Below are 27012 nucleotides of genomic sequence, written 5' to 3' on the forward strand. Positions count from 1 at the left end.
GGGGTATGAGGGGGAGGTGGGGCATTAGCGGAAGTTTGAGAAGTCAATGTTCACGCACTACTTCTCTGCCACCTGTCCCACAACCCTCCCACGGCGCTCAACCCTCATCACTCCCAACATCCTTTCCTCCTGCCAGATTTACAAACTTACTCTCTGCTCCAAGTTGACAAACGCTGTACTGTGCAAAGGTTCTAGGCACCTTAGCTAAATACAGTGCCTGTAAAAAGTCTTCACCCCACTTGTAAGTTTTCATATTTTATTGTTTAACAACATTGAATCGCAGTGGATTTAATTTGGCTTTTATTGACACTGAGCAACAGAAAAAGACTCTTTCAGGTCAAAGTGAAAATAGATCTCTACAAAGTTATCTATATTAGTTACAAACATAAAAAACAAAACAATTGATTGTGTAAGTATTCGCTCCATTTAATATGACACAGCAAATCATTACTGGTGCAGCCAATTAGTTTTAGAAGTCACGTAATTAATTAAATGGAGATCACTGTGTGCAGTCAAGGTGTTTCAATTGATTGTAGTAAAAATACACCTGTATCTGGAAGGTCCAATTGCTGGAGTCAATATCCTGGCAAAAACTACACCATGAAGACAACAGAACACTCCAAGCAACTCCGTGAAAAGGCTATTGAAAAGCATAAGTCAGGGGATGGATACAAGAAAATTTCCAAGGCACTGAGTAACTCTTGGAGCACAGTTAAATCAATCATCACAAAATGGAAAGAATATGGCAGTTGTAAATCTGCCTAGAGCGGGCCGTCCTCGAAAACTGACTGACCGTGCAAGAAGGGGACCAGTGAGGGAGACCACCAAGAGACCTATGACACCTCTGGAGGAGTTACAAGCTTCAGTGGCTGAGATGGGAGAGACTGCACATACAACTACTGTTGCCCAGGTGGTTCACCAGTCACAGCTTTATGGTAGAATGGCAAAGAGAAAGCCACTGTTTAAAAAAAACTCACATGAAATCTCAGAGTTTGCCAGAAGGCCTGTGGGAGACTCTGAAGTCAGCTGGAAGAGGGTTCTATTGCCTAATGAAACCAAACTTGAGCTTTTTGGTCATCAGACTAAATGCTATGTTTGGCATAAGTCAAACACCGCGCATCACCAAAACCACACCATCCCTACTGTGAAGCCTGGTGGTGGCTGCATCATGCTGTGGGGATGCTTCACCGCAGCAGGCCCTGGAAGGCTTGTGAAGGTAGGGGATAAAATGAATGCAGCGAAAAACAGGGAATTCCTGGAGGAAAACCTGACGCAGTCTGCAAGAGAAATGCGATTTGGGAGAAGATTTGTTTTCCAGAAAGACAATGACCCCAAGTATAAAGCCAAAGCTAGACAGGAATGGCTTAAAAACAACAAAGTTGTCCTGGAGTGGCCAAGTCAGAGTCCAGTCCTCAATCTAATTGAGAATTTGAGGCTGGACTTGAAAAGGACTGTTCACTCATGATCTCCCCATGCAATCTAACAGAGCTGAGCAGGTTTGTAAAGAAGAATGGGGAAAAATTGCAGTGTCCAGACATGCAAAGCTGATTGAGACCTATCCACACAGACTCAAATCTGTAATTACTGCCAAAGGTGCATTTATTAAACACTGACTTGAAGAGGGTGAATACTTATGCAATTATTTTGTGTTTTATATTTGTAATTAATTTAGATCACTTTGTAGAGAGCTGTTTTCACTTTGACACTAAAGTCTTTTTCTGTTGATCAGCGCCAAAAAAAGACAAATAAATCCACTGTGATTCAATGTTGTGAAACAATAAAACATGAAAACCTCTGGGGGGGGGGTGTATACACTTCATAGGCACTGTATACGTGCCTATTAAAACTTCTGCACAATGCTGTACATCTGCAGGGGCTCCGACACTGAAGCCCTCAGTTTGAGAACCACAGAGTGTGTCTGGTATTCTCCTGCGTTATTATGTGTTCTGTGTAATGAGCCGATCTTTAAATATGCGCTAGGTGTGCTGTGGTTTGACAATACTGGGTGTACCTGTAAAACGTAGACAGCAGGAGTCAGTGGTTTATAATGTGCCGAAATGATTGCCGCTCTCTCCAAACTGGCCTGGGTCAGCTGCCTCCTCCTCTGAACTTCCTGATCAATCTGAGGGGGCAGGGAAAAGCAATTATTAAAACACTTTTCTCAGAATTCCCCCCTTAAAGGCCTCGCACAACAGACGTAGTCACACAGAGCAAGATCCCACAAAAAACAAAGATAAGTTCACAAGACGACCACTAGTGAGGAAGGCTGGTCAGAACATCATAATCTAGAAAAGATACCGCAGAGTGGCGCAGGTGCGTATCAGTTAGCATAATTTACAGCGCCAATGACAAAAGATTGGGGCTCAATTTCCACTGCTCTGTAAGGAGTTTGTACTTTCTCCCTGCAGCTGTGTGGGTTTCCTCCCACATTACAGAAACACACGTTAGGGAGAGTAAACACTGATTTATACTTGTGTGTACTAACTTACGCCGCAGCCTACGCACGTGGGCTACGCCGTTGTGAGCATTTATACTTGTGCATTGGTGTGTCTGTGTCGCTCTGCAATTCACCACCAAAACACTAGTTGGCGGTGGGGTTTCTATGCACTGTGTTGAGTTTCTTCGTGTTGAAAGTCAACACGAAGAAACTCAAACTTCAAACAATGGCGACTGAAACTGAAGGAGGGTGAATTTTCTGTGCCTGTCCGGCCACTGAGAGACATGGATGAGGAAATGCATTTCAAATATTTTCGGATACTCAGAGACTGGCAATCACCATTCGAGTTTTAGCTTCAGGTGGAAGTCAACAGGCTGTAGCAGCCAGCTACAAACTGGCTTCAAGCACAGGGTCCTCCATAATTTCGGAGGTCTGTAAAGCTTTATGGAAAGCATTGCAGCCAGAGTTCCTTCCCTGTCCTTCAGGCGCCCGATGAGAAGCTATTGCAGCGTTGGAGGAAATGCGATGCTACCAAGCGGACCAATCACAGTTGCTCGGTCTGCGTCACTGCGACGTGTAGTTACATTTTGGGAGAGGTGCACATTAGGCTACAGCGTAGGGTTCGTGGCTACGCCGTACCTACAACATACATTTGACGCACAAGTATAAATCAGCCTTAAGTCGTGGACATGCCATGTTGTCACCAGAAGCGTGACAACGCTTGCGGGCTGTCCCCAGCACATCCTCAGTGTGTTGGCCATCGATGCAAGTGATACACTTCACTGTACATTTCCATGCACATGTGGCAAATAAAGCTGATCTTTAAAAGTCTTTCTCTGAGTTTTGAAAGATGATAGAGCACCGATGAAAGGAAAGATAGCAGCATGAACAGAAGATTGGCCGATGGCAGAAGGCAAAGGAAACTCTTCTGGTTGGTTGCCAGTGACTAATGGTTTTCCTTAGAGGTCAGTATTGGGGTTACTACTTTTCCTTTTATATGTTAATGATTTAGATGACAAAATTGTGCCATTGCTAATTTGCTAATCATAATCTGCTTGGTAGCCAAGTTTGCAGCAATACAATGATAGATGGAGCAGCAGGTAGTGTTGAGGAAGCAGGGAGTCTGCAGAAAGACTTGGATAGATTAAGGGAATGGGCAAAGAAGTGGCAAATCGAATACATTGTAGAGATGTGTATGATCATGCACTTTGGGAGAAGGAATACTGTACAAGCATTATTAGACTATTTTCTAAACAAGAAGCAAATTCAGAAATTGAAAGTTCAAAGGGACTGAGGGTCTGTGCAGGATTCCCTAAATTTTAACTTGTAGGTTGAGTCGGTGGTGAGGAAGGCAAATGCAAAGTCGGCATTCATTTCAAGAGGACTAGAATATCAAAGAAAGGACGCTCCATGATGCTTACTCTGCTGTGTGCTGCACTGAGGCTGCGGCTATGGCCTGGGCTGCGTGTCTGAGGACCCACTTTTATTCTAAATGCTATTTGCTTACTTTCATTGTTTGCACAATTTGGTTTTTTTCCTTCTCTCTTTGCACATTGGGTGTTTATCAGTCTTTTTTCTTAAAAAGAGTTCTTTTGGGTTTCTTTGTTTTGTGGCTGCCTGTAAGGAGACGAACATCAAGGTTGTATAGTGTATATATACTTTGATAACAAATGTACTTCCAACTTTGATAAGGCATCGCAGTATTGTAAGCAGCTTTGAGCCCCTTATCTAAGGAAAGATGTGCTGGCACTGGTGAGCGTCCAGAGGAGGTTCACAAGAATGATACTGGGAATGACAGTCTTACATTTTGAGAAACGTTTGATAACTCTGGACCTGAACTCACTGAATTTTAGAAGAAGGGGGGAGGGTGTGATCTCATCGAAACCTATCAAAGGCCGAAATAGAGTGGCTGTGGAGAGGATGCATCCTATAGTTGGGGAGTCTAGGACTAGAGGGCACAGCTTCAGAATAGAGAGACATCCATTTAGAACAGAGACAAGAAGGAATGTCTTTGGACTGAGGGAGATGAAATCTGTGGAATAGTTAAGGCAGAGATTGATAGATTCTATATTAGTCAGGGCAACAATGGTTATGAGGAGAAGGCAGGTGAATAGAGCTGGCAGAGAAACTAAATCAGTTATGATGGAATGGAGGTGTCGACTTCATGGACCAAGTGGGCTAATTCTGTTTCTACGTCAAATGGTCTTACCATAAAGATTCTGCGGGTGCTGGAAAGCAGCACACATAAAATGCTGGAGGAACTCACAAGTCAAGCAACATCTATGAAGGGGACTAAAGAGTCAACGTTTCTGGCTAGGCCCTTCATCAGGACTGGAAAGGAGGGAGGCAACTTTGTTCCCACATCCCACCCCTCCCAGAGTGTGCCCTCCCTCAGTACCAGCCTCCCACAGTGAGACTCTCCCTCAATACTACCCTTCCCACAGTGTGACTCTCCCTCAGTACTGCCTGTTAACGTTCAAGCAACAAAGATAAGATTTTCTTTCATTTTAACAACTTTAATATCTCCATTCATGTGTAGTACACAAAGCTGGCATTTTCTAACCACCAATACCCCCCAACCTCACGCGTATGCCCATAACAGGGAAAGTGAACAGCCCAACTAAATGCTTACATAACCCAAATGAACAGAACTCGACAACCTCCCATCCTTCTTAATGTGTGAGTGTGTATAAATATATCTATTAGTTTAGATGTATTACTTTAACTCCAGTTGTTAGGCTTAATAAATTTCTAAGATACCGTCACTTAATGTCTTCATAATTCTACAAAATAAAAAACATCTATATGGGAAATAATTCTACCACTTGAATGCCACTAGGATATGGGAATCAGTTCTAACCCTTGGTGTTCTTAATGCCTTCACTTAGCTAATGCCCCTCCTTTGTAAGACAGTCAGCTAGTTGTTCCTTCGTAGCTGACAATAGCACGCGATGAATCTTCTGTGCTTGGACGAATTCCTCAATGCTGCTTAACTCTGGACGACGGCTCTTCTCTGCAACTGACTTGGTGGATTTGATTATATCAACCGGAGAGTAGTTGTCTGTGACACAAGTTATTCTTTGGATCACCATGGACAAACTCAGAATAGAGTGTGGCCAGATAAACAGCAATATCTCCAGACACTGCAAGGGCTTCTCCTGCCAGCATACTCTGTACAACTCTTCCAAGCCTTTTTGATTGCAACAGAGAGGTGAAAATCTTCCCTCTTCTCCCATCAATACAATAAAGTGCCCTCCTTGAGTACCTCCATCAGAGATTTCCACGTGAGGCATCACCGAAGACAATAAGCCTCAGTGAGCTTTCTTTTCCAAGCTGTTGAAACTCCAAGACTACTTTTTCAGACTGAATTCTGCACACCATCTTGTTTGCCATTTTTTGTGCTGGATGCCAAGCTGCAGGCATCAAACATATTGTCAGGTCTGCTCTGTCTTGCCACCCATAGAATCTGACTTATCTTTGACCTGAGTTGCTCAGCTACAGCTGCACTGAGGGGTTTATCCCATTGTGTGCCTCATGAGAATTGCAAGCACTTTGACTGAAGATTCCTGAAGTAGCTTTCTTGGTGCAGTTGTACTGTTCTGTCAACAGCAAGGACGTCTATTTCTACATGGCAGAATCCACCATGTTCATCTTGGCTAATCTGAAAGGCTGACTTTAGCTGAGAGATAACTGTTGTGGCAAAGTTTTGTGAGCCTCCCCATACGAGGTCATCTACATAACAGACAAGTACTCCAATCATATGACGTCCTGAATCTTGCCAGTAAAAAATAGGCAGATCCACTTGTGACATCAAGCTTTGGCAGAGAGGCACACGGGAGGTGAGGAGAGGCATGAGGAACATCACTGGCTTCAATCAGCCTAGTTGTAGAGCCTCAGAATGCAGCCGTGAATGGGCTAATGAGTTAGACCAATTCTTCAATATATTTGACAATTGTCCTTAGCACACCAGTCCAGGTGCCGAGCAACCCAATGCTTCCTCAGCACCAGTGCCCTACCCTCCTCCCCCCTCCAGTTCAACACATGGATGAACAACACAGGCTAGCACAGTCTATATCCCTGCACCTACCATCCACACCTCCACATACCAAATGCTATCGTCCCAATCTTTACCTCCCTCAGCCCACTTTTCCACCAACTCCCCAGTTATCATGGACTCACTTTCACTACTGAGCAGGAGAGAGGGGCTCTGGGGAAACCCAGACACAGCAAAGTTTTGGGACTGGATGGTGTGAACCCCAGGGTCCTGAAGGAGTGTGCTGAGCAGCTGTGTGGAAATCTCCAGCGCATTTTCAATCTGAGTCCCGGCCTGGAAAGGGTCTCAACTGTGTGGAAAACATCCTGTGTGGTCTCAGTACCCAAGAAGGGCCAACCGAAAGTCTTGAATGACTACTGTCCAGTGGCCCTGACCTCACACATCATGAAGACCCTAGAGAGGCTCGTCCTGGCTCACCTCCGACCCCAGTCAGATCAGCCCTCAATCCCCTGCAGTTTGCCTACCAGGAGCACACTGGAGACAATGATGCTGTCATCTACCTGCTGAACAGAGCCTGCTCCCATTTGGATGAGCAGGGCAGCCCTGTGAGGATCATGTTTTTTTAATTTCTCAAGGAAGTATTTCTTCAATACATACAGCCCTCATTGCTGGGGGAGAAAGCTCCATTCAATGCAGGTTGGCACTTCCATTGTATCCAGGATAACTGCAGACCAGTTTGTGCAGCTTCACAGCTGTGTGTCAGACATGGCTATAAAGCAGCACTGGGGCCCCACAGGTGACTGTATTGGCTCCCTTCCTGTTTACCCTGTATACCTCGAACTTTAAATACAACACTGAGTCATGTCATCTGCAGAAATTCTCCGATGACTCAGGAATAGTTGGGTGAATGAAGGGAAGATGGGAGGATGAATACTGGGCCCTGGTGGAGGACTTTGTCAAATGGTGCAAGCTGAATCATCTGCAGCTCAACATCAGTGAGACAAAGGAGATGGTGATGGACTTTAGGAAGACTAACCCTGCACTGCTCCCTGCCTACTCCTGATAGTGAGGATATAGATGTGGTGAGGACCTACACGTACCTGGGGTGCACCTGGATTACAGACTGGAGTGGAGCACCAACACAGAGGCTGTGTACAAGAAGGGCCAGAGTCACCTCTACTTCCTGAGGAGACTGAGGTCCTTTGGAGTATGCAGGCCTCTCCTTCACATGTTCTACCAGTCTGTTTTCACCAGTACTATCTTCTATGTGGTAGTGTGCTGGGGCAATGGTATCAATATGGGTGCTGCCAACAGGCTCAATAAACTGATTAGAAAGGCTTGCTCTGTTATAGGTGTCAAACTGGACACCTGGAGGCTGTGGTAGAACAACAGAAAATCCTACGGAAAATCCTGGCAATTCTGGACAACGTTTCTCACCCTCTGTATGCACCTTGGCTGAACAGACGAACACTTTTACTACCTCTGAGTGTCTCTTTGTATTTACAATACAAACAGCACTGAAATATGTGAACTCATCAATGTACCATACTCCTTGTTGCAGTTCATGTAGATCTATGGCTATTTCATTGTATCCAGATGCAAGTGGCAGACCAACCACTTTTGACTTGTCTCACAGATGTCAATTATCTGCTTTAGAATGGAAAAATAATCTGCATCTTTGTTTCCTGAACTCCTGAGCAGTTTCTGAAGTCGAAGTGTGTCCTAACTGTTTGTGAAGCTTGAGCAACACTTCGCACTTCTCATCTGGGGTCACGTTCTGCGTGACAGTTAGTACTCCATTCTCACATTGATTCTCAGTAAAGTCTTTATCTAGAATGGTCAAACAGTAACATCCAGAGCTGGTGAGCTCAAGAGACACTGGCTGTTGAAATATCAATGCTCGGCCATCCTCCATATCTAGTACTGTTTCTGCTTTCTTTAGGGAAGTTTTACTAAAGAGTAATGGAACCACCTCCGTTTCCACATAACATTTGGTCTGCCCAACTTTTGTAGGATTTTTCACTCTTTTGGTAGAACGTACAATCTTTCTATCTCCACATTTCGAATGCTTTGTAACTGGGTGTATTTGTGTTCACCAGTTTATGAACTTCATTCTGGGTTAGTTCACTTATATAGCTATCCTTTACATTGCAAAGTAATTTCTTTAGCCAAAGAGCAGTGAATCTGTGGAATTTATTGCCACAGGTGACTGTGGAGGCCAAGTCTTTGGGTATATTTGAGGAAGAGGTTAATAGATTCCTGATTAGTCAGGGCATGAAGAGATACAGGAAGACAACAGGAAATTGGGGCTGGGAGGGAAAATGGATCAGCCATGATGAAATGGCAGAGCAGACTCAATGGGCCAAATGGCCTAATTCAGCTCCTATACCTTATGGTCTATCAAGCCACTTTTCTCCATACACTGTGTGCATGCATGCTGTATCAATAAGCAGATCTTAAAGATTATATCAAAATATCTGCATTAGTAAGTGATTTCTTTGCAAACAATATTATATGCCACTCTTCTACATATTCAGATCTATTATTTTCTTCTGTTAGTTTAACTTGTTCAGTTCTGTGTAGGCAGTTTTTTGCCCAGGACCAACAGCACATTTCTATCTCCTGTCATACTGATCTACGGACTTGTGCCAGGTAATGGTGCCCTCATCTGGTCACTCTGGGAACTACTCTAGTTTCTGCTTGTGAAGAATGCCGTTTCCTGACTCAAACTTTCCGACTGTTGTCTTGGCGACCTTATCTCCAAAAAAATCCTCGTCAGTGCATATTTCATAGATGCAAATGCAAGTTCTATACATGCAGTTAACGCTAGCTGTTTGTTCTTAATGTCTAGACACACGGTAAACAACAACTTAAAAGCTAATACTATGTCAGGAAGTTCCATTTTGTATTTACGCCTGCAACTGTACTTTTGTTCAAAATCAATGATATAATCAGCCATATTTGAAGAACTGTCTCTGGAAATTTTTCAAAGTCTGAATATGCCTCATGTATCCGATCCTCTTCTTCCTTCAGAAGAACAGAGCCAAGTGCATTTATTAGTGTAGTCATACATCATCTTTGTTCAAGTCTTCTGGTGAAATTTCCATGGTGGTCTTCCTGAAAGCGACAGTACAACTACAAGGGCCTGCTTCTTCTGAAGCTCCGTAACACCAGTCTATATTCCAATTTCATTTTTCCAGCTCTCTTAAGGCTTACTCTCGTCAAATGCCGACAGGATCCGATAGTCAGTAACCATCCTCTTCTACAAATGTTAACGCTCAAAACAACAAAGACAAGATCTTCTTTCGTTTTAACAATTTTACTTTCTCCATTCATGTTCAGTACACAGGCTGCCATTTTCTCATCCAACATTCCCCCCACCACCTTCGCGCCCATGCCCATAACAGGGAATGTAAACACAGCAATATAGCCCAAACAAACAGAACCAAACACTGCCCAGCCCAAAAACACAACCCTTGTCGACTTCAATTAGAAAATAGTCTTCTCATTCAAAACCACTGATACAACAATGCTCTCATAGACAATAGATGCAGGAGTAGGCCATTCTGCCCTTCGAGCCAGCACCACCATTCAGTATGATCATGGCTGATCATCCAACTCAGAACCCTGCACCAGCCTTCCCTCCATACCCCCTGATCCCTTTAGCCACAAGGGCCATATCTAACTCCCTCTTAAATATAGCCAATGAACTGGCTTCAACTGTTTCCTGTGGCAGAGAATTCCACAGATTCACCACTCTCTGTGTGAAGAAGTTTTTCCTCATCTCAGTCCTAAAAGGCTTCCCCTTTATCCTCAAACTGTGACCCCTCGTTCTGGACTTCCCCAATATCAGGAACAATCTTCCTGCATCTAGCCTGTCCAATCAATTTAGGATTTTATACGTTTCAATCAGATCCCCCCTCAATCTTCTAAATTCCAACGAGTATAAGCCTAGTTCATCCAGTCTTTCATCATATGAAAGTCCTGCCATCCCAGGAATCAATCTGGTGAACCTTCTTTGTACTCCCTCTATGGCAAGGATGTCTTTCCTCAGATTAGGGGACCAAAACTGCACACAATACTCCAGGTGTGGTCTCACCAAGGCCTTGTACAACTACAGTAGTACATCCCTGCTCCTGCACTCGAATCCTCTTGCTATAAATGCTAGCATACCATTCGCCTTTTTCACCGCCTGCTGTACCTGCATGCCCACTTTCAATGACTGGTGTATAATGACACCCAGGTCTCGTTGCACCTCCCCTTTTCCTAATCAGCCACCATTCAGATAATAATCTGTTTTCCTGTTTTTGCCACCAAAGTGGATAACTTCACATTTATCCACATTAAATTGCATCTGCCATGAATTTGTCCACTCACTTAACCTATCCAAGTCACCCTGCTTCCTCTTAGCATCCTCCTCACAGATAACACTGCCGCCCAGCTTCCTGTCATCCACAAACTTGGAGATGCTGCATTTAATTCCCTCATCCAAGTCATTAATATATATTGTAAACAACTGGGGTCCCAGCACTGAGCCTTGCGGTACCCCACTAGTCACTGCCTGCCATTCTCAAAAGGTCCCGTTTATTCCCACTCTTTGCTTCCTGTCTGCCAACCAATTCTCTATCCACATCAATACCTTACCCCCAATACCGTGTGCTTTAAGTTTGCACACTAATCTCTTGTGTGGGACCTTGTCAAAAGCCTTTTGAAAATCCAAATATACCACATCCACTGGTTCTCCCCTATCCACTCTACTAGTTACATCCTCAAAAAATTCTATGAGATTCGTCAGACATGATTTTCCTTTCACAAATCCATGCTGACTTTGTCCGATGATTTCACCACTTTCCAAATGTACTGTTATCACATCTTTGATAACTGACTCTAGCAGTTTCCCTACCACCGATGTTAGGCTAACCGGTCTATAATTCCCTGGTTTCTCTCTCCCTCCTTTTTTAAAAGGCTGATCATCCACAATCAGTATCCAGTTCCTGCCTTATCCCCATAACCTTTGATTTCGCTATCTTTAAGAGCTCTATCCATCTCTTTCTTGAAAGCATCCAGAGACTTGGCCTCCACAGTCTTCTGGGGTAGAGCATTCCATATATCCACCACTCTCTGGGTGAAAAAGTTTTTCCTCAACTCCGTTCTAAATGGCCTACCCCTTATTCTTAAACTGTGGCCTCTGGTTCTGGACTCACCCATCAGCGGGAACATGCTTCCTGCCTCCAGCGTGTCCAATCCCTTAATAATCTTATATGTTTCAATAAGATCCCCTCTCAGCCTTCTAAATTTCAGAGTATACAAGCCCAGTCGCTCCAATCTTTCAAAATATGACAGTCCCGCCATCCCGGGAATTAACCTTGTGAACCTACGCTGCACTCCCTCAATAGCAAGAATGTCCTTCCTCAAATTTGGAGACCAAAACTGTACACAGTACTCCAGGTGTAGTCTCACCAGGGCCCTGTACAACTGCAGAAGGACCTCTTTGCTCTTATACTCAATTCCCCTTGTTATGAAGGCCAGCATGCCATTAGCTTTCTTCACTGCCTGCTGTACTTGCATGCTTGCTTTCAGTGACTGATGTACAAGAACACCTAGATCTCATTGTACTTCCCCTTTTCCTAACTTGACTCCATTTAGATAATAATCTGCCTTCTTGTTCTTACCACCAAAGTGGATAACCTCATATTTATCCACATTAAACTGCATCTGCCCACTCACCCAGCCTGTCCAAGTCACCCTGCATTCTCATAACATCCTCCTTACATTTCACACTGCCACTCAGCTTTGTGTCATTGGCCAATTTTCTAATGTTACTTTTAATTCCTTTATCTAAATCATTTATATTGTAAACAGCTGTGGTCCCAGCACTGAACCCTGCGGTACCCCACCGGTCACCGCCTGCCATTCCGAAAGGAACCCATTAATCGCTACTCTTTGTTTTCTGTCAGCCAGCCAATTTTCAATCCATGTCAGTACTCGGCCCCCAATACCATGTGCCCTAATTTTGCCCACTAATCTCCTATGTGGGACTTTATCAAAGGCTTTCTGAAAGTCCAGGTACACTACATCCACTGGCTCTCCCTTGTCCACTTTCATAGTTACATCCTCAAAAAAATTCCGGAAGATTAGTCAAGCACAATTTCCCCTTCGTAAATCCATGCTGACTCGGACCAATCCTGTTACTGCTATCCAGATGTGTCGTAATTTCATCTTTTATAATTGACTCCAGCATCTTTCCCACCAACGACGTCAGGCTAAGCAGTCTATAATTCCCTGTTTTCTCTCTTCTTTCCTTCTTGAAGAGAGGGACAACATTAGCCACCCTCCAATCCACAAGAACTGATCCTGAATCTATAGAACATTGGAAAATGATTACCAATGCGTCCACGATTTCTAAAGCCACTTCCTTAAGTACCCTGGGATGCAGACCATCAGGTCCCAGGGACTTATCAGCCTTCAGACCCAACAGTCTAACCAACACCATTTCCTGCCTAATATAAATTTCCTTCAGTTCATCCATTACCCTAGGTCCTTTGGCCACTATTACATCTGGGAGATTGTTTGTGTCTTCCCTAGTGAAGACAGGTCCAAAGTACCTGTTCAACTCGTCTGCCATTTCCTTGTTCCCCATAATAAATTCACCGGTTCTGTCTTCAAGGGCCCAATTTTGGTCTTAACTATTTTTTTTCCCTTTCACATACCTGAAGAAGCTTTTACTATCCTCCTCTATATTCTTGGCTAGTTTACCTTCGTACCTCATTTTTTTCTCCGCGTATTGCCTTTTTAGTTACCTTCTGTTGCTCTTTAAAAGTTTCCCAATCCTCCGGCTTCCCACTTGTCTTTGCTATGTTATACTTCTTCTCTTTTATTTTTATACTGTCCATTACTTCCCTTGTCAGCCACGACCTCCCCTTACTCCCCTTAGTATCTTTCTTCCTCTTTGGAATGAACTGATCCTGCACCTTCCGCATTATTCCCAGAAACACTTGCCATTGCTGTTCCACTGTCATCCCTGCTAGGGTATTGTTCCATTGAACTTTGGCCAGCTCCTCCCTCATAGCACCATAGTCCCCTTTGTTCAACTGTAATACTGACACTTCCGAGTTTCCCTTCTCTCTCTCAAATTGTAGATTAAAACTTATCATATTATGGTCACTACTTCCTAATGGCTCCTTTACCTCGAGGTCGCTGCTCAAATCCGGTTCATTGCACAACACTAAATCTAGAATTGCGTTCTCTCTGGTAGGCTCCAGTACAAGCTGTTCTAAGAATCCATCTTGGAGGGACTCCACAAACTCCCTTTCTTGGGGTCCAGCACCAACCTGATTCCTCCAGTCTACCTGCATGTTGAAATCCCCCATAACAACTGTAGCATTACCTTTGCAACATGCCAATTTTAACCCTTGATTCAAGTTACACCCTACATCCAGGCTACTGTTTGGGGGCCTGTCGATGACTCCCATTAGGGTCTTTCAACCCTTAGAATTTCTCAGTTCTATCTATACTGACTCTACGTCTCCTGATTCTACGTCCCCCCTTGCAAGGGACTGAATATCATTCCTCACCAACAGAGCCACCCTACCCCCTCTGCCCATCAGTCTGTCCTTTCGATAGAACGTATACCCTTGAATGTTCATTTCCCAGGCCCTGTCCACTTGAAGCCATGTCTCTGTTATTCGACAACATCATACTTATCAATTTCCAACTGTGCCTCAAGCTCGTCCACTTTATTTCTTATACTCCGTGAATTCATATACAATACTTTTAATTCATTACTCCCCTCACCTCCCATATCAATTCCTATTTCACTTGGCCATACTGTATGATCCCTCCTTGAGATTTCTGCTCTGTTGATTCTGCTGTCTTTCTTCACTTTTCTTATTCTCACTTTCCCTTTATCTCCATCCTTATGTTTCCAGTTCGTCCCCCCCCCCCCACTACTTAGCTTAAACACACCCGTGTTGCAGAGGCAAACCTGGCTGCCAGAATGCTGGTGCCCCACTTATTAAGGTGCAACCCGTCCCTTTTGTACAATTCATCCTTACCCCCAAAACATACCCCAGTGGTCCAAGAATATAAATCCTTGCTTCCTGCACCAGTTCCTCAGCCACACATTCAGATCCATTATCTCCCCGTTCTTGCCCACTCCAGCACGGGGAACTGGAAGCAAACTGGAGATAACCACCCTGGAGGTCCTGCTTTTCAGCCTTCTTCCTAGTTCTCTGAAGTCGTGCTGTAGAATGTCTCTCCTCTTCTTCCCCACGTCATTTGTGCCGACATGCACCACCACTTCCGGATGTTCACCTTCACTCTTGAGGATTCCCTGCAATCGGTCTGTGGCATCCTGGATCCCGGCACCAGGGAGGCAACACACCATCCTTAAATCTCACCTGTTGCCACAGAAACCCCTTTCTGTACCTCTCACTATGGAGTCCCCTACTACCAGGGCTCTACCTGTTGTACTCTTTCTGCCAAAGCTTTTATGGTGGTGTTCTACCGACTGAAGTAGGCACAGTACTCTGTAGAGTTCTTTAAAGTCAGTAACTTGAACAGCTATATGCTCTTTGTGAGCTGCAACTTCCGACCCAGCAGCTTCCCTACAGACTTTGGGGCAGACATCTTAGACCCAGCAGCTTCCCTACAGACATCTTGGGGCATACCACCATGACGCAGTTGGAATTCAAAAGTTCAACACCTCCGCTGGGATACAACACAGTCTACACCCAGAACACCAGCGAACAGTCAAAAAGAAACAGTTCAAAGCCAAGGCAGGACGGGAGGGGAAAAAGGAGTGGATCGGCAGGGAAGTCTGGGCAGTGTTTAAAAACCTCAGCGCTGTCCATGCAGCCGTGACAATGAAAGCTTTACTGGGCCAGTTTGCTGTTCCTCCAGCCGCTCTTAAGTCCTCTTCACCCAGTCGCCCTGGGCTAGGCACTCCGAACAGCAGAGGTTTTCCACTGTTACACATGGAATAAATCCGTCCCCGCTCCCGGCAAAGTCAGACTCAAACTTTGGCAATCCATCAGCCGCATCCACTGCTCAGTGCTGAGAGACACAGGCCGAGAAACTTCACCAAACAGATTCTTTCCAGGCAAGGAAACTGTTTCAGTCCGCTGCTGAAGTAATAGTCCACACTCCCAAAGTCCAAAACCGACCTTTGGCAATTTTGCAGCAAATGTTCAACTTTAGGAGACAGAGCTCCGACAACGTGAGCCTCTCCCAGAACCGCCCTTCCCACATTGTGACCCCCCCCCCAGTACCACCTCTACAACAATGTGACCCTCCCCCAGTGTGACTCTCCCTCAGTAACACCACTCCCACAGTGTGACCCTCCCTCAGTATCGCCCCTCCAACAGTGTGACCCCCCCAGTACCACCTCTCCAACAATGTGACCCCCCAGTACCACCTCTCCAACAATGTGACCCTCCCCCAGTGTGACTCTCCCTCAGTAACACCACTCCCAGTGTGACCCTCCCTCAGTATCGCCTCTCCAACAGTGTGACCCTCCCTCAGTATCGCCCCTCCAACAGTGTGACCCCCCCCAGTACCACCTCTCCAACAATGTGACCCTCCCCCAGTGTGACTCTCCCTCAGCACCACCACTCCCACAGTGTGACCCTCCCTCAGTATCACCCCTCCAACAGTGTGACCCTCCCTCAGTATCACCCCTCCAACAGTGTGACCCTCCCTCAGTATCGCCCCTCCAACAGTGTGACCCTCCCTCACTACCACCCTTCCTTCAGTGTGACCCTCCCCCAGTATGGTCCTTACCACAGTGATATACATGTGATAAACAAATTTGAATAAATGATGGATTTGATTCCAATAATCTGAGGGACCAATTATCGAAACGTATGCTGGTTCACTGTGACAAAGACCATGAGGTACAGCGGGGGTACTGGAAGTAGAGCTAGCACTATGACACCAAGCTTGAGAGTAAGTGGAATTGGCTAATCAATAGGCCAGTATTTACCTTTGCTTGAACCTCTTTCAGCTGTTCATCAGTCTTGCATCCTTTGCTCCGTAAAATCTGGAATAGAGCACGTTTTCTGAGTTAATAAATGAAATGCAAGGCCTAGTGAAAACCCTAAGCCCAATCCCAGTGCAACTATGCAGTGTCTGCAGTGCTTGTGGTGGAGAGGTCCAGCCGTCACCAACAACAAGCCGAAAGAGTGAAGATCAGCTTTCTTTCTCACATCTACGTTGAAGGGGAGAAGATGGCGGCGCAACGACAGCGCGCGCGGCCACTTCCGTGATGACGTCTGTTATCTGTCAGGTAGGGGACCGTGCACAATTCTGATTTGATGGAGACAGACGTGAGAGTATGGAGGAACGTCTGGTGAAACTTCTGAAATGCCCGCTTCGCTGCTGCTGGTACTGTGTGGTAACCGGAATCTCCGGAGCAGAAGGCCCGGAAATCCTTGGCCTTGCGAGTTTCAGCGGCCGGGGCGAGGTCAAATGTGCTCGGCAGAGGATGGCACTCGGGAGGCTGGTCGGAAGCTCGAAGTTTTCTGATGGATGGACTCAGTGTCGGTTGCTTCCAAGGCATCGGCAAGTTGATGGTGCCTGGAGGTTTATGGCAGGGAGTTTCTCCCTTTTGCCCTCTGCTATCAGGGACTCAGGAGTCGATCGACTCGGGGACTTTGAGGCTTTTTTTTAACTGTGCCCATGGTTTGTTCTTCATCAAATTATGGTATTGTTTTGCACTGCTGTAATTATATGTTATAATTATGTGGTTCTGTCAGTGTTAGTCTTCGGTTTGTCCTGTTTTCTGTGATATCACTCTGGAGAAACATTGTATCATTTCTTAATGCATGTATGCATTTCTAAATGACAATAAAAAGAGGACTAAGTGTTCTCATAACCTAAATCTAAAAACGTACGGTGAAATGCAAAGTTTTATGTTGATGACAAATACAGTCCGGGGATGTGCAAGTGTTGCTGTGCTTTCGGTGCCCACAACCCACTCATCCCAACCGGTGTGTCTTTGGAATGTGGGGGTGGGGAGGAACTGGAGCACTCAGAGGAATCTCACACAGTCAAGGGGTGAACGAACAGACAGCAGCAGGAATTGAACCCAGGCTGTGGGCACTGTCCTCCAAAAGGACCACAACCTTGTTGTGATTTGGAGGCTTGCATGCCTCAATGACTGGACAGTTATGATGGCTGGAGTCAAGGCTTTGTGCTTTGGCTCCTGGTAGGGTCATCCATGCCACACAGGTCAAAGGGTAGAGGCTAGATAAGAGTGGGCCTCTGGTCCTTCCAGGTTCAGGGGTTCAGCTCAGGGCTAACAACCCTGACTGGCCAACCAAATCTGTTACCGAAACAGCAATGAAAGAATCCTTCTACATCTGAGTGTGACGGTATTCCTGAGTCTCCACCCGGGACTTGCACGACTGACAGTAGTGAGAACCGAGAGGAAACTACTGACACGATGAAGGAAGCCGTGAACACCGCCAGAGATGGAGACCTTCATTACTGCCCCCAGTACCAGCGGCGTAACAGGCAGTAAGTATAAGCCCTGGCACTGTAAAGCGTTAAACTAACTGCGATGTTACTCGGTCGCCCATATTTCTATAACAGACTGAAGAATGGGATATATATCTGTCTAAGATCTCTGTTCCACCACCCTGACTATTTGCCCAATTTGAAATAAGAGGGAAGGGGGAATTGGGGAAGAATGGTTTTCTTGCAGAGTGTCAGGCACCTTTCGTAGATGATGGAGGCATTGAGCATAACTGAGGCAAAGAATGACAAACATTTAAACTGCAAAAGGCTCGAGGGGTATGAGGAGAGAGCAGAAAGTGGCATTGGTGGCAAGACTAGACAATCCACAATGTACTGACGAGTGGAATGGGCCTGGATAAAGAGATTAGGCCATGCTTTTCCAAACGCTCATAAATCCTCTCCCTAAGAAATCTCTCCAACCTTCCAAATGACGGACATGAGACTCAACAGTCCATAGTTTACAGGATTATCCCTGGTTCCATCTTGAATAATGTAACAATATTCCCTCTGATTATCCTAATACCCTGCTCCTATCTCACTTCCCACTCCCCCCTGCCTTCCTCCCCCATCCAACTTGACCTTCCCTCCAACCACACAATCACAAAAAGCTGCAGAAAATTGTAAACTCAGCCAGCTCCACCATGGGCACCGACCCCCGCACCATTGAGGACACTTCAAGAAGCGATGCCTCAAGAAGACATCATCCATCACTAAGGACCTTCCTCACCCAGGTCATGCCCTCATCTCATTGTTACCATCACAAAGGAGGTACAGAAGCCTGAAGGCATATACTCAACGTTTCAGGAACAGTTTCCTCCTCTGTGTCATCAGATTTCTGAATGGACATTCAACCCATGTATACTACCTCACTACTTTTCACTCTCTTTTATGCATACTTAATTATGGATTTATGGAGCCCCTTCCTGCCCCCAGACCAACCACCCTCTCTCTCCTTTGAAACACTTCTCTCAAGCTACTCCATCCCCCCACATACCCCTCCATCTCTTTCTCCTCCGCCTCACCCCCATCCCCTTCCCATGTTCCCCCTTCCTCATCTCCCATCTCCCCTACCCCATCTTCTCAATTTCCCCCGTTTCACCTTCTCCATCGCCCCTCACCACCTCCCAACATCTCCCCTCACACCCCCATGTCCCCTCCTCTCCATCTCCCCCTCACCGCCTCCCAACGTCTCCTCTCATTCCTCCCCATCTCCTCCTCACCCCCCTCCATGTCCCCTCCTCTCCATCTCCCCCTCACCGCCTCCCAACGTCTCCTCTCATTCCTCCCCATCTCCTCCTCACCCCCCTCCATGTCCCCTCCTCTCCATCTCCCCCTCACCACCTCCCAACGTCTCCTCTCATTCCTCCCCATCTCCTCCTCACCCCCTCCATGTCCCCTCCTCTCCATCTCCCCCTCACCACCTCCCAACGTCTCCTCTCATTCCTCCCCATCTCCTCCTCACCCCCCTCCATGTCCCCTCCTCTCCATCTCCCCCTCACCACCTCCCAACGTCTCCTCTCATTCCTCCCCATCTCCTCCTCACCCCCTCCATGTCCCCTCCTCTCCATCTCCCCCTCACCGCCTCCCAACGTCTCCTCTCATTCCTCCCCATCTCCTCCTCACCCCCCTCCATGTCCCCTCCTCTCCATCTCCCCCTCACCACCTCTCAACATCTCTCCTCACCCCCATGTCCCCTCCTCTCCATCTCCCCCTCACCGCCTCCCAACATCTCTCCTCACCCCCATGTCCCCTCCTCTCCATCTCCCCCTCACCGCCTCCCAACGTCTCCTCTCATTCCTCCCCATCTCCTCCTCACCCCCTCCATGTCCCCTCCTCTCCATCTCCCCCTCACCGCCTCCCAACGTCTCCTCTCATTCCTCCCCATCTCCTCCTCACCCCCCTCCATGTCCCCTCCTCTCCATCTCCCCCTCACCACCTCCCAACGTCTCCTCTCATTCCTCCCCATCTCCTCCTCACCCCCTCCATGTCCCCTCCTCTCCATCTCCCCCTCACCACCTCTCAACATCTCTCCTCACCCCCATGTCCCCTCCTCTCCATCTCCCCCTCACCGCCTCCCAACATCTCTCCTCACCCCCCTCCATGTCCCCTCCTCTCCATCTCCCCCTCTCCGCCTCCCAATGTCTCCTCTCATTCCTCCCCATCTCCTCCTCACCCCCTCCATGTCCCCTCCTCTCCATCTCCCCCTCACCGCCTCCCAACGTCTCCTCTCATTCCTCCCCATCTCCTCCTCACCCCCCTCCATGTCCCCTCCTCTCCATCTCCCCCTCACCACCTCCCAACGTCTCCTCTCATTCCTCCCCATCTCCTCCTCACCCCCTCCATGTCCCCTCCTCTCCATCTCCCCCTCACCACCTCTCAACATCTCTCCTCACCCCCATGTCCCCTCCTCTCCATCTCCCCCTCTCCGCCTCCCCCTCCCCATGTTCCCCTCTCCCCACCCCATCTTCTCCTCAATTTCCCCCGTTTCACCGCCTCCTCCCAACGTCTCCCCTCATTGCTCCCCTCCCCTGTCCCCGGTCACTCATTTACAGAGCGGAGGTCCCGGTCCGCCTGGCTCACATGGAGCCCGAACTCCGGCAGGAAGATGTTGTCAGTGTAGAAGCAGCGGCAGCTGTAGAAGCGCGGCCGGCGACTGGCAGCCTCCGAGCTCCGGGAGCGGCCCGACGCCATCCCAAACCCGCCGAAGCTGCGGGTGGAAGTCCCGCTCCGGCCGGACCGCCGGCTCCGCTCCAAACGTTCCGGCGCCTATTGGTTCCGCCCAGCCGCCGCCGTCCTGCCATGGCCGGCGACAAGTGGAGCGTCGCCACCCAGACCGAGCGGCAGCCACCCCCGTCCCGGGGCTCCGAAGCCGCCGAGCGCTACCGCCACATCCAGCGCTACCTGTCCCAGGGCGTGTACAGTCCGAGCCTCGGGCCGCTGCGGCGGAGGAGCGTCCGGCGCTTCGCCGCCAACTTCACCCTGGACCGTGAGTGAGGGGCGGGGAGCCGGTATTAGGGAAGGTGGGGCCGTGCTGGAATAAAACCACAAGATGTAGGAGCAGAGTTCGGCCATTTGGCCCATCGAGTCCGCTCCGCCATTTCATTTCCCTCCCAGCCCCAGTCTCCTGCTTCTCCCTGTGTCGCTTCATGTCCTGAAAATCAACCTCTGCCTTAAATATACTTAAATATTTGGCTTCCCCAGCAGCCCGTGGCAAACAATTCCACAGATTCATCACTCGCTGGGTAAATAAATTCCTCCTCATCATTCTAAAAGGAGTGCCCTCTATTCTGAGACTGGCCCCTCTGGTCTTAGACTCTCCCATCATAGGAAGCATCTTCTCTGCATCCACTCTATCGAGGCCTTTCACTATTCAATTTGGATTTTAATGAGGTCACTCCTTACTCTTCTGAATTCCAGTGAATACAGGCCCAGAGCCATCAAATGCTCTTCATATGACAAGCCAATCAATCCTGGAATCATTTTTGGGAACCTTCTTTAAACCATCTCCATTTCAGCACATCCTTTCTAAGATAAGGGGCCCAGAATTGTTCACAATATTCCCAAAGTGAGGCCTCACCAGTTATTTATAAAGGCTCAACATTACATCCTTGCTTTTATGTTCTAGTCCTCTTGAAATGAATGCTAACATTGCTTTTGCATTCCCCACTACAGACTAAACCTGCAAATTAGGGAATCCTGCACAAGGACTCCCAACTCCCTTTGCACCTCAGATTTTTGGATTTTCTCTCCATTTAGAAAATAATCTATGCTTTTATTTTTTCTACGAAAGTGCATGACTGTACACTTCCCCACACTGTATTCCATCTGCCATTTCTTTGTCCATTCTCCTAATCTGTTTAAGTCCTTCTGCAGTCTCCCTGCTTCCTCAACACTACTTGCCTCTCCACCTATCTATGTATCGTCTGCAAACTTGGCCACAAAGCCATCAATTTCTTCGCCCAAATCATTGACATATAACATTAAACAAGCAATCCCCACACAGACCACTGGTCACCAGCAGCCAAATAGAAGAGGCTCCCTTTATTCCCACTCTTTGCTTCCTGCCAATCGGCCGCTGCTTTATCCATGCTAGAATCTTTCCTGTAATACCATGGGCTTGTAGCTTGTTCAGCAACCTTGTGTGTGGCACCTTGTCAAAGGTCTTCTGAAAATCCAAACACACGTCATCCACAAATTCTCCTTTGTCTATTCTGCTTGTTATTTCTTCAAAGGATTCCAACAGGTTTGTCAGGCAAGATTTTCCCTTAAGGAAACCATGCTGATTTCAGCCTATACCATCTGGTCCAGGTGACTTACCTACCTTCACACCTTTCAGTTTCCCAAGAACCTTCTCTTTAGTTATAGTAACTTCACTCACTTCTTCCCCGTCCCACCCCCGACACTCTTGAACTTCCAGCTTACTGCTGATGTCTTCCACAGTGAAGAATGATGCAAAATACCTATTCAGTTCATCCGCCATTTCCTTGTCCCTACTGTCACCTCTCTTTTACACTTTATATATCTGAAGAAACTTTTGGTATCCCCTTTAATATTATTGATTAGCTTACCTTGAGAGGATCAAGGGAAAGAGGGGGTAAATAGAAGGGGTAATGAGGAGGTTGTGGGCAGTGGCAAGGGAAGAGAAGGGAAAAGGAGATGGGGAAGGGAGGGGGGAGGCCATGTCATTCTGTGACAGGTTGCCCCCTCTCTTCTCAAATTCAGGTTCAAGTGTATTGTCATCTGACTGTACATATATACAACCAAATGAAAACAACGTTTCTCTGAACCATTGTGCACCCACAAAACATATCATACACATCACTGAAAGCAAAATCCAGGTTGAGCACCCCTTATCCGAAATGCTTTGGGCCAGAACTGTTTTGGATTTTGGATTTTTTCGGATTTTCGGATATTTGTATCCATATAATATGATCCCTTGGGAATGGGACCCAAGTGGGATCACCAAGTCTATTTACATTACAAATACGGCTTGTATGTATACCCTGAAGATAGTTTTATATAATATTTTAAAATATTTTTGTGCATGAAATGATAATGTCTACATTGAACCATCTGAAAGGTAAGCTATCACTACCTCTGCTGCCCCGGTGGACAGTCAATATCTGTTTGGCATCACCACCACTCCCAACTTTGAATTATGTTCTTTGTCTCACACACCAATTGTACTGATGCAGCCCTCCAGCCTGTTAGATTTTCATCAGTGATGATCTTGGCAAACTCATCAACGAATTTCCCTGCATGGACAACAAACGTCCTATCTCCACAAATATTTTAAAAAATTAACGCCGTGCTTTTTCTTACATTTCTGTAACCAGACTGCTGAATATTCACAATTACCTTCAATTTTCCGCTCGTCATGATAGATCTTTGTTTGTTTCATCATCATCATCATCATGGCTTGGTTTCGCAAATGAAGATTTAGGAAGGGGGCTGCCCACGTCTTCTGCAGGCTTGCTGGTGGCTGACGAGGCCAATACGGGACAGGCAGGCCTGGCCACAGCGGCTGCAAGGGAGAGGATGGTCGCAGACGTGGGCGCATCCTTCAGCCTGCGCAATGGTAGTTTAGGTGGAGTGCAGTGTGCGCAGTACTGGCCCCACCCTTTACACACGGGGTTCACCTGCCATAGCCTAGCAAGCTGGGACGGTGTCAGCGACGTCCTTAGGTCATAGGATTTACGTCAGAGTGTCCTTCTCCGAGGTGGATGGCCTGACAAGGGTTTGGATTCAGAGTTGTCCTTCTCTTAGGCTGGCTGGCTGCCAACCAAGGCTAATGAGCCCAGCCTACCCATCCAGTTATACCACCGGACACTCGGTCGCGCCATGACGTAGCAAGCTCGGTGGAAACGGGGGGCACTGATGAGAAGGTGTTGCTACGGACGCAGTAATGTAGGAGAGGCCATTTGCAGTGGCCTCCTGCCTAGCAGGCCAGCCAGTGACCGCGCGGTGATCACTACATCGGGAAAGGAGAGGCGATGTATTGTGCGTTCACTTTCCCTGGGTGAGCGGGACATTAGGCCCAGACCTCACCCGCCCCCCCAAACAGCAACAAACAGCATATGTTCATTCTGACGCTGACGAATTTAATACACAAATGAAATCATCATTTTTCACTTTATGCAGTGTTTTTCTTTTTTTCATTAGCTTCTGGTCATTACATGTGTGAGGTCAGTTCTCAGAATTCCCTGTGGTGCACAGAGACCTGCGTTTTGCCTGGGAACCTTTCCAGCACTTTGTGAAATTTTCCATTTGTGACATCAGCATTCAAAAAAAAATTGTCTTTCTGAGGTTTTTTGGATTTTAGAACTTTGGATAAGGGGTGTTTAACCCGTATTACGATGAATAAGTTAATAAAATATAATTCAAAACGCATGTCGTGCGCAGCATAGGTAAACAGTAAACTGCCTGCTATCCTAGTGACAAGACCTCGGTGGTGGCAAGGTATTCATTAGTCTCACAGCCTGATAGAAGAAGCTGTTACCCAGTGTGTCAGTCCTCGTCCTGATGCTCCTGTACCTCCTTCCTGACAGTTGTGGGTCAAAGAGATTGTGGGATGGGTGGTAGGGATCTTCAACAATGCTTCAGGTAAATATCACAAATAGCTGGCAGGGAGACCCCAGTGAACCTCTCAATAGTTTTCACTATCCCTCGTGGAGTGAAACAATCCCACGGGGCACAAACTGTAAATATAATTCGACAGACATCGCATCTTCAACTCTAACAGGTGAATTGTGAGGAATTTGCGTTTAACTTATTTCAGTATCTGGGATGTGACCAGCACATTATTGAAAAAAAATGAAACGTTCCCACAACAAATGGACTCACTTCCAAGGACTTTTCAACTCATTTTCTGGAAATTTATTTCTTATTATTTTTTATTTCTTTCTTGTATTTGCCGTCTGTTGTCTTTTGCCCTCGTTGGGCGGTCTTTCTTTGATTCTGTAATAGTTATTATTATGTAGATTTATTAAGTATGTCCACAAGAAAATGAATCTCAGGGTTGTACGTGGTGATAGATATGAACTTTGACAATAAATTGACGTTACGCGCCTGTTGCCATGGCAGCAGGTCGGGCCGGTACGCAGGCGAAATGCGCCCGCATTTTGTTGTCCGTTTGGTTTGGGTACCGGGTTGCCGCTGATCCCCGGTCAAAGTGTCCGTCCTCAGCGGCCGGCAGCAATTCAACAGCCATGGCCGAGGTGGGCAATAAATTCCGCGACATCCAGCGCTATCTGTCTGATGGCCGCTTCCCTCCTACATTCTGCCCGGCCAAGAAGAAGAACCTGAAGCGCTATGCGCAGAAGTTTCTGCTGGAAGGTGCGTGAGTCCAGGCCCAGGACCTGGGTCTGGGATAGCGCCGGACCGTCAGGGGGGAGATGTCGGCCCGGCCTGGCCCGGGCTTCTTTCTTCCATCACCCTTGGGTAGCAGAGGAAAGACCCCATCCAGGGCTGAAAGGAGAAGATTTCCGAGGTTGTACATGGAGAAGTAGGAACAGGAGTAGGCGTTCGGTCCCTCCTTGGTTTGCTGGTCCGAATCAGGTTTAATATCACCGGCATCTATAGTGCAATTTGTTGTTTTGCGGCAGCGACACGTTGTAATACATAAGAATACAAACTATAAATTACGGTAAGAAGTATATGTAAAATAAGTAGTGCTAGACGAGAGGAAAAATTAGTGAGGTAGTGTTTATGGTTCAATGTCCATTCAGAAATCGGATAGCAGAGGGGAAGAAGCTGTTCCTGAATCGTTGGGTGTGTGTCTTCAGGCTCCTGTACCTCCTCCCTAATGGTGGCAATGAGAAGAGGGTATGTTCTAGATAATGGGTGACCTTGGTGACGGATACCAGCTTTTTGACGCATTGCTCCTTGATGTCTGGAAGCTGAGGAGACCAGTCTCCCTGATAAAGCTGACTGATTTCAGAGCTTTCTGCAGATTATTTCAATCCTGTGCATTGCCGCCCCCCCCCCCACCGGAATGAGGTGCAGCCAGTTAGACAGCTTTCCATGGTACATTTGTAGAAATTTGCAAGGTCTTTGTGGCATGCCTAATCTCCTCAAACTCCTAATGAAATATAGGCGCTGTCGTGCTTTTTCTGTAATTGTCATTATCAATACCCCAGTGAGCACTCACCTGGTGTCAGTGGCCGCATAACCAGGCTGTGATATAAGACCATAAGGTATAGGAGTAAGATTAGGCCATTTGGCCCATTGAGTCTGCTTCATCATGGCTGATCCATGTTTCCTTTCAGCCCCAACCTCTTGCATTCTACCCATATCCCATGCCTCAGCCTGAAACGTCAACTGTACTTCTTCCTATAGATGCTGCCTGGCCTGCTGCTTTCCACCAGCATTTTGTGTGTGTTGCTTGAATTTCCAGCATCTGTAGATTTTCTCGCGTTTATGCTGTTTTTAGCTTCAGCTTTTTTACAGACGGTGTGATACTTGCTTCCAGAATTTGCTGGTATTTAATTGAATTCATTCTTCCCTCTACCAGTGAAATGTTCCCCATGCCACTGGCTGCAACACAAGCCCAAAGCATGATCGATCCACCCCTGTGCTTAACACTTGGAGAGGTGTTCTTTTCATGAAATTCTGCACCCTTTTTTCTCCAAACATACTTTTGCTCATTGCAGCCAAAAAGTTCTATTTTAACTTCATCAGTCTACAGGACTTGTTTCCAAAATGCAACAGGCTTGTTTAGTTGTTCTTTTGCAAACTTCTGATGCTGAATTTTGTGGTGAGGACACAGGAAAGGTTTTCTTCTGATGACTCTTCCATGAAGGTCATATTTGTGCAGGTGTCGCTGCACAGTAGAACAGTGCACCACCACTCCAGAGTCTGCTAAATCTTCCTGAAGGTCTTTTGCAGTCAAACGGGGGTTTTGATTTGCCTTTCTAGCAACCCTACGAGCAGTTCTCTCAAAAAGTTTTCTTGGTCTTCCAGACCTCAACGTGACCTCCACCGTTCCTGTTAATTGCCATTTCTTAATTACATTACGAACAGAGGAAATGGCTACCTGAAAACGCTTTGCTATCTTCTTATAGCC

The 27012-nt window shown here is 46.8% G+C and overlaps 2 protein-coding genes across 3 annotated transcripts in view; one reads left to right on the forward strand and one right to left on the reverse strand.

The window, feature by feature from the left end:
* Window positions 1–20837, reverse strand: part of ogfod2 (2-oxoglutarate and iron-dependent oxygenase domain containing 2) — a 35865-nt gene extending 15028 nt beyond the window's left edge. The window contains exons 1-3 of one of the 2 annotated variants that reach the window (XM_072240768.1): window positions 20499–20837; window positions 16414–16470; window positions 2012–2122 (exon numbers count right to left, since the gene is read on the reverse strand). In XM_072240768.1, coding sequence (XP_072096869.1) covers window positions 2012–2122; window positions 16414–16470; window positions 20499–20639 — 309 coding nt within the window. In that variant the 5' untranslated portion in view covers window positions 20640–20837. Of the gene's footprint in view, window positions 1–2011; window positions 2123–16413; window positions 16471–20498 lie in introns of those variants that run through there. The other variant, XM_072240769.1, reaches the window with a different exon arrangement.
* Window positions 20838–25118: 4281 nt separating this feature from the next.
* Window positions 25119–27012, forward strand: part of LOC140186466 (gypsy retrotransposon integrase-like protein 1) — a 35373-nt gene continuing 33479 nt past the window's right edge. Inside the window, exon 1 of the mRNA XM_072240766.1 lies at window positions 25119–25283. Coding sequence (XP_072096867.1) covers window positions 25157–25283 — 127 coding nt within the window. The 5' untranslated portion in view covers window positions 25119–25156. The remainder of the gene's footprint in view (window positions 25284–27012) is intronic.

This window comes from Mobula birostris, chromosome 22 (genome assembly GCF_030028105.1).
Source record: "Mobula birostris isolate sMobBir1 chromosome 22, sMobBir1.hap1, whole genome shotgun sequence".
Classification (NCBI taxonomy): Eukaryota; Metazoa; Chordata; class Chondrichthyes; order Myliobatiformes; family Myliobatidae; genus Mobula; species Mobula birostris.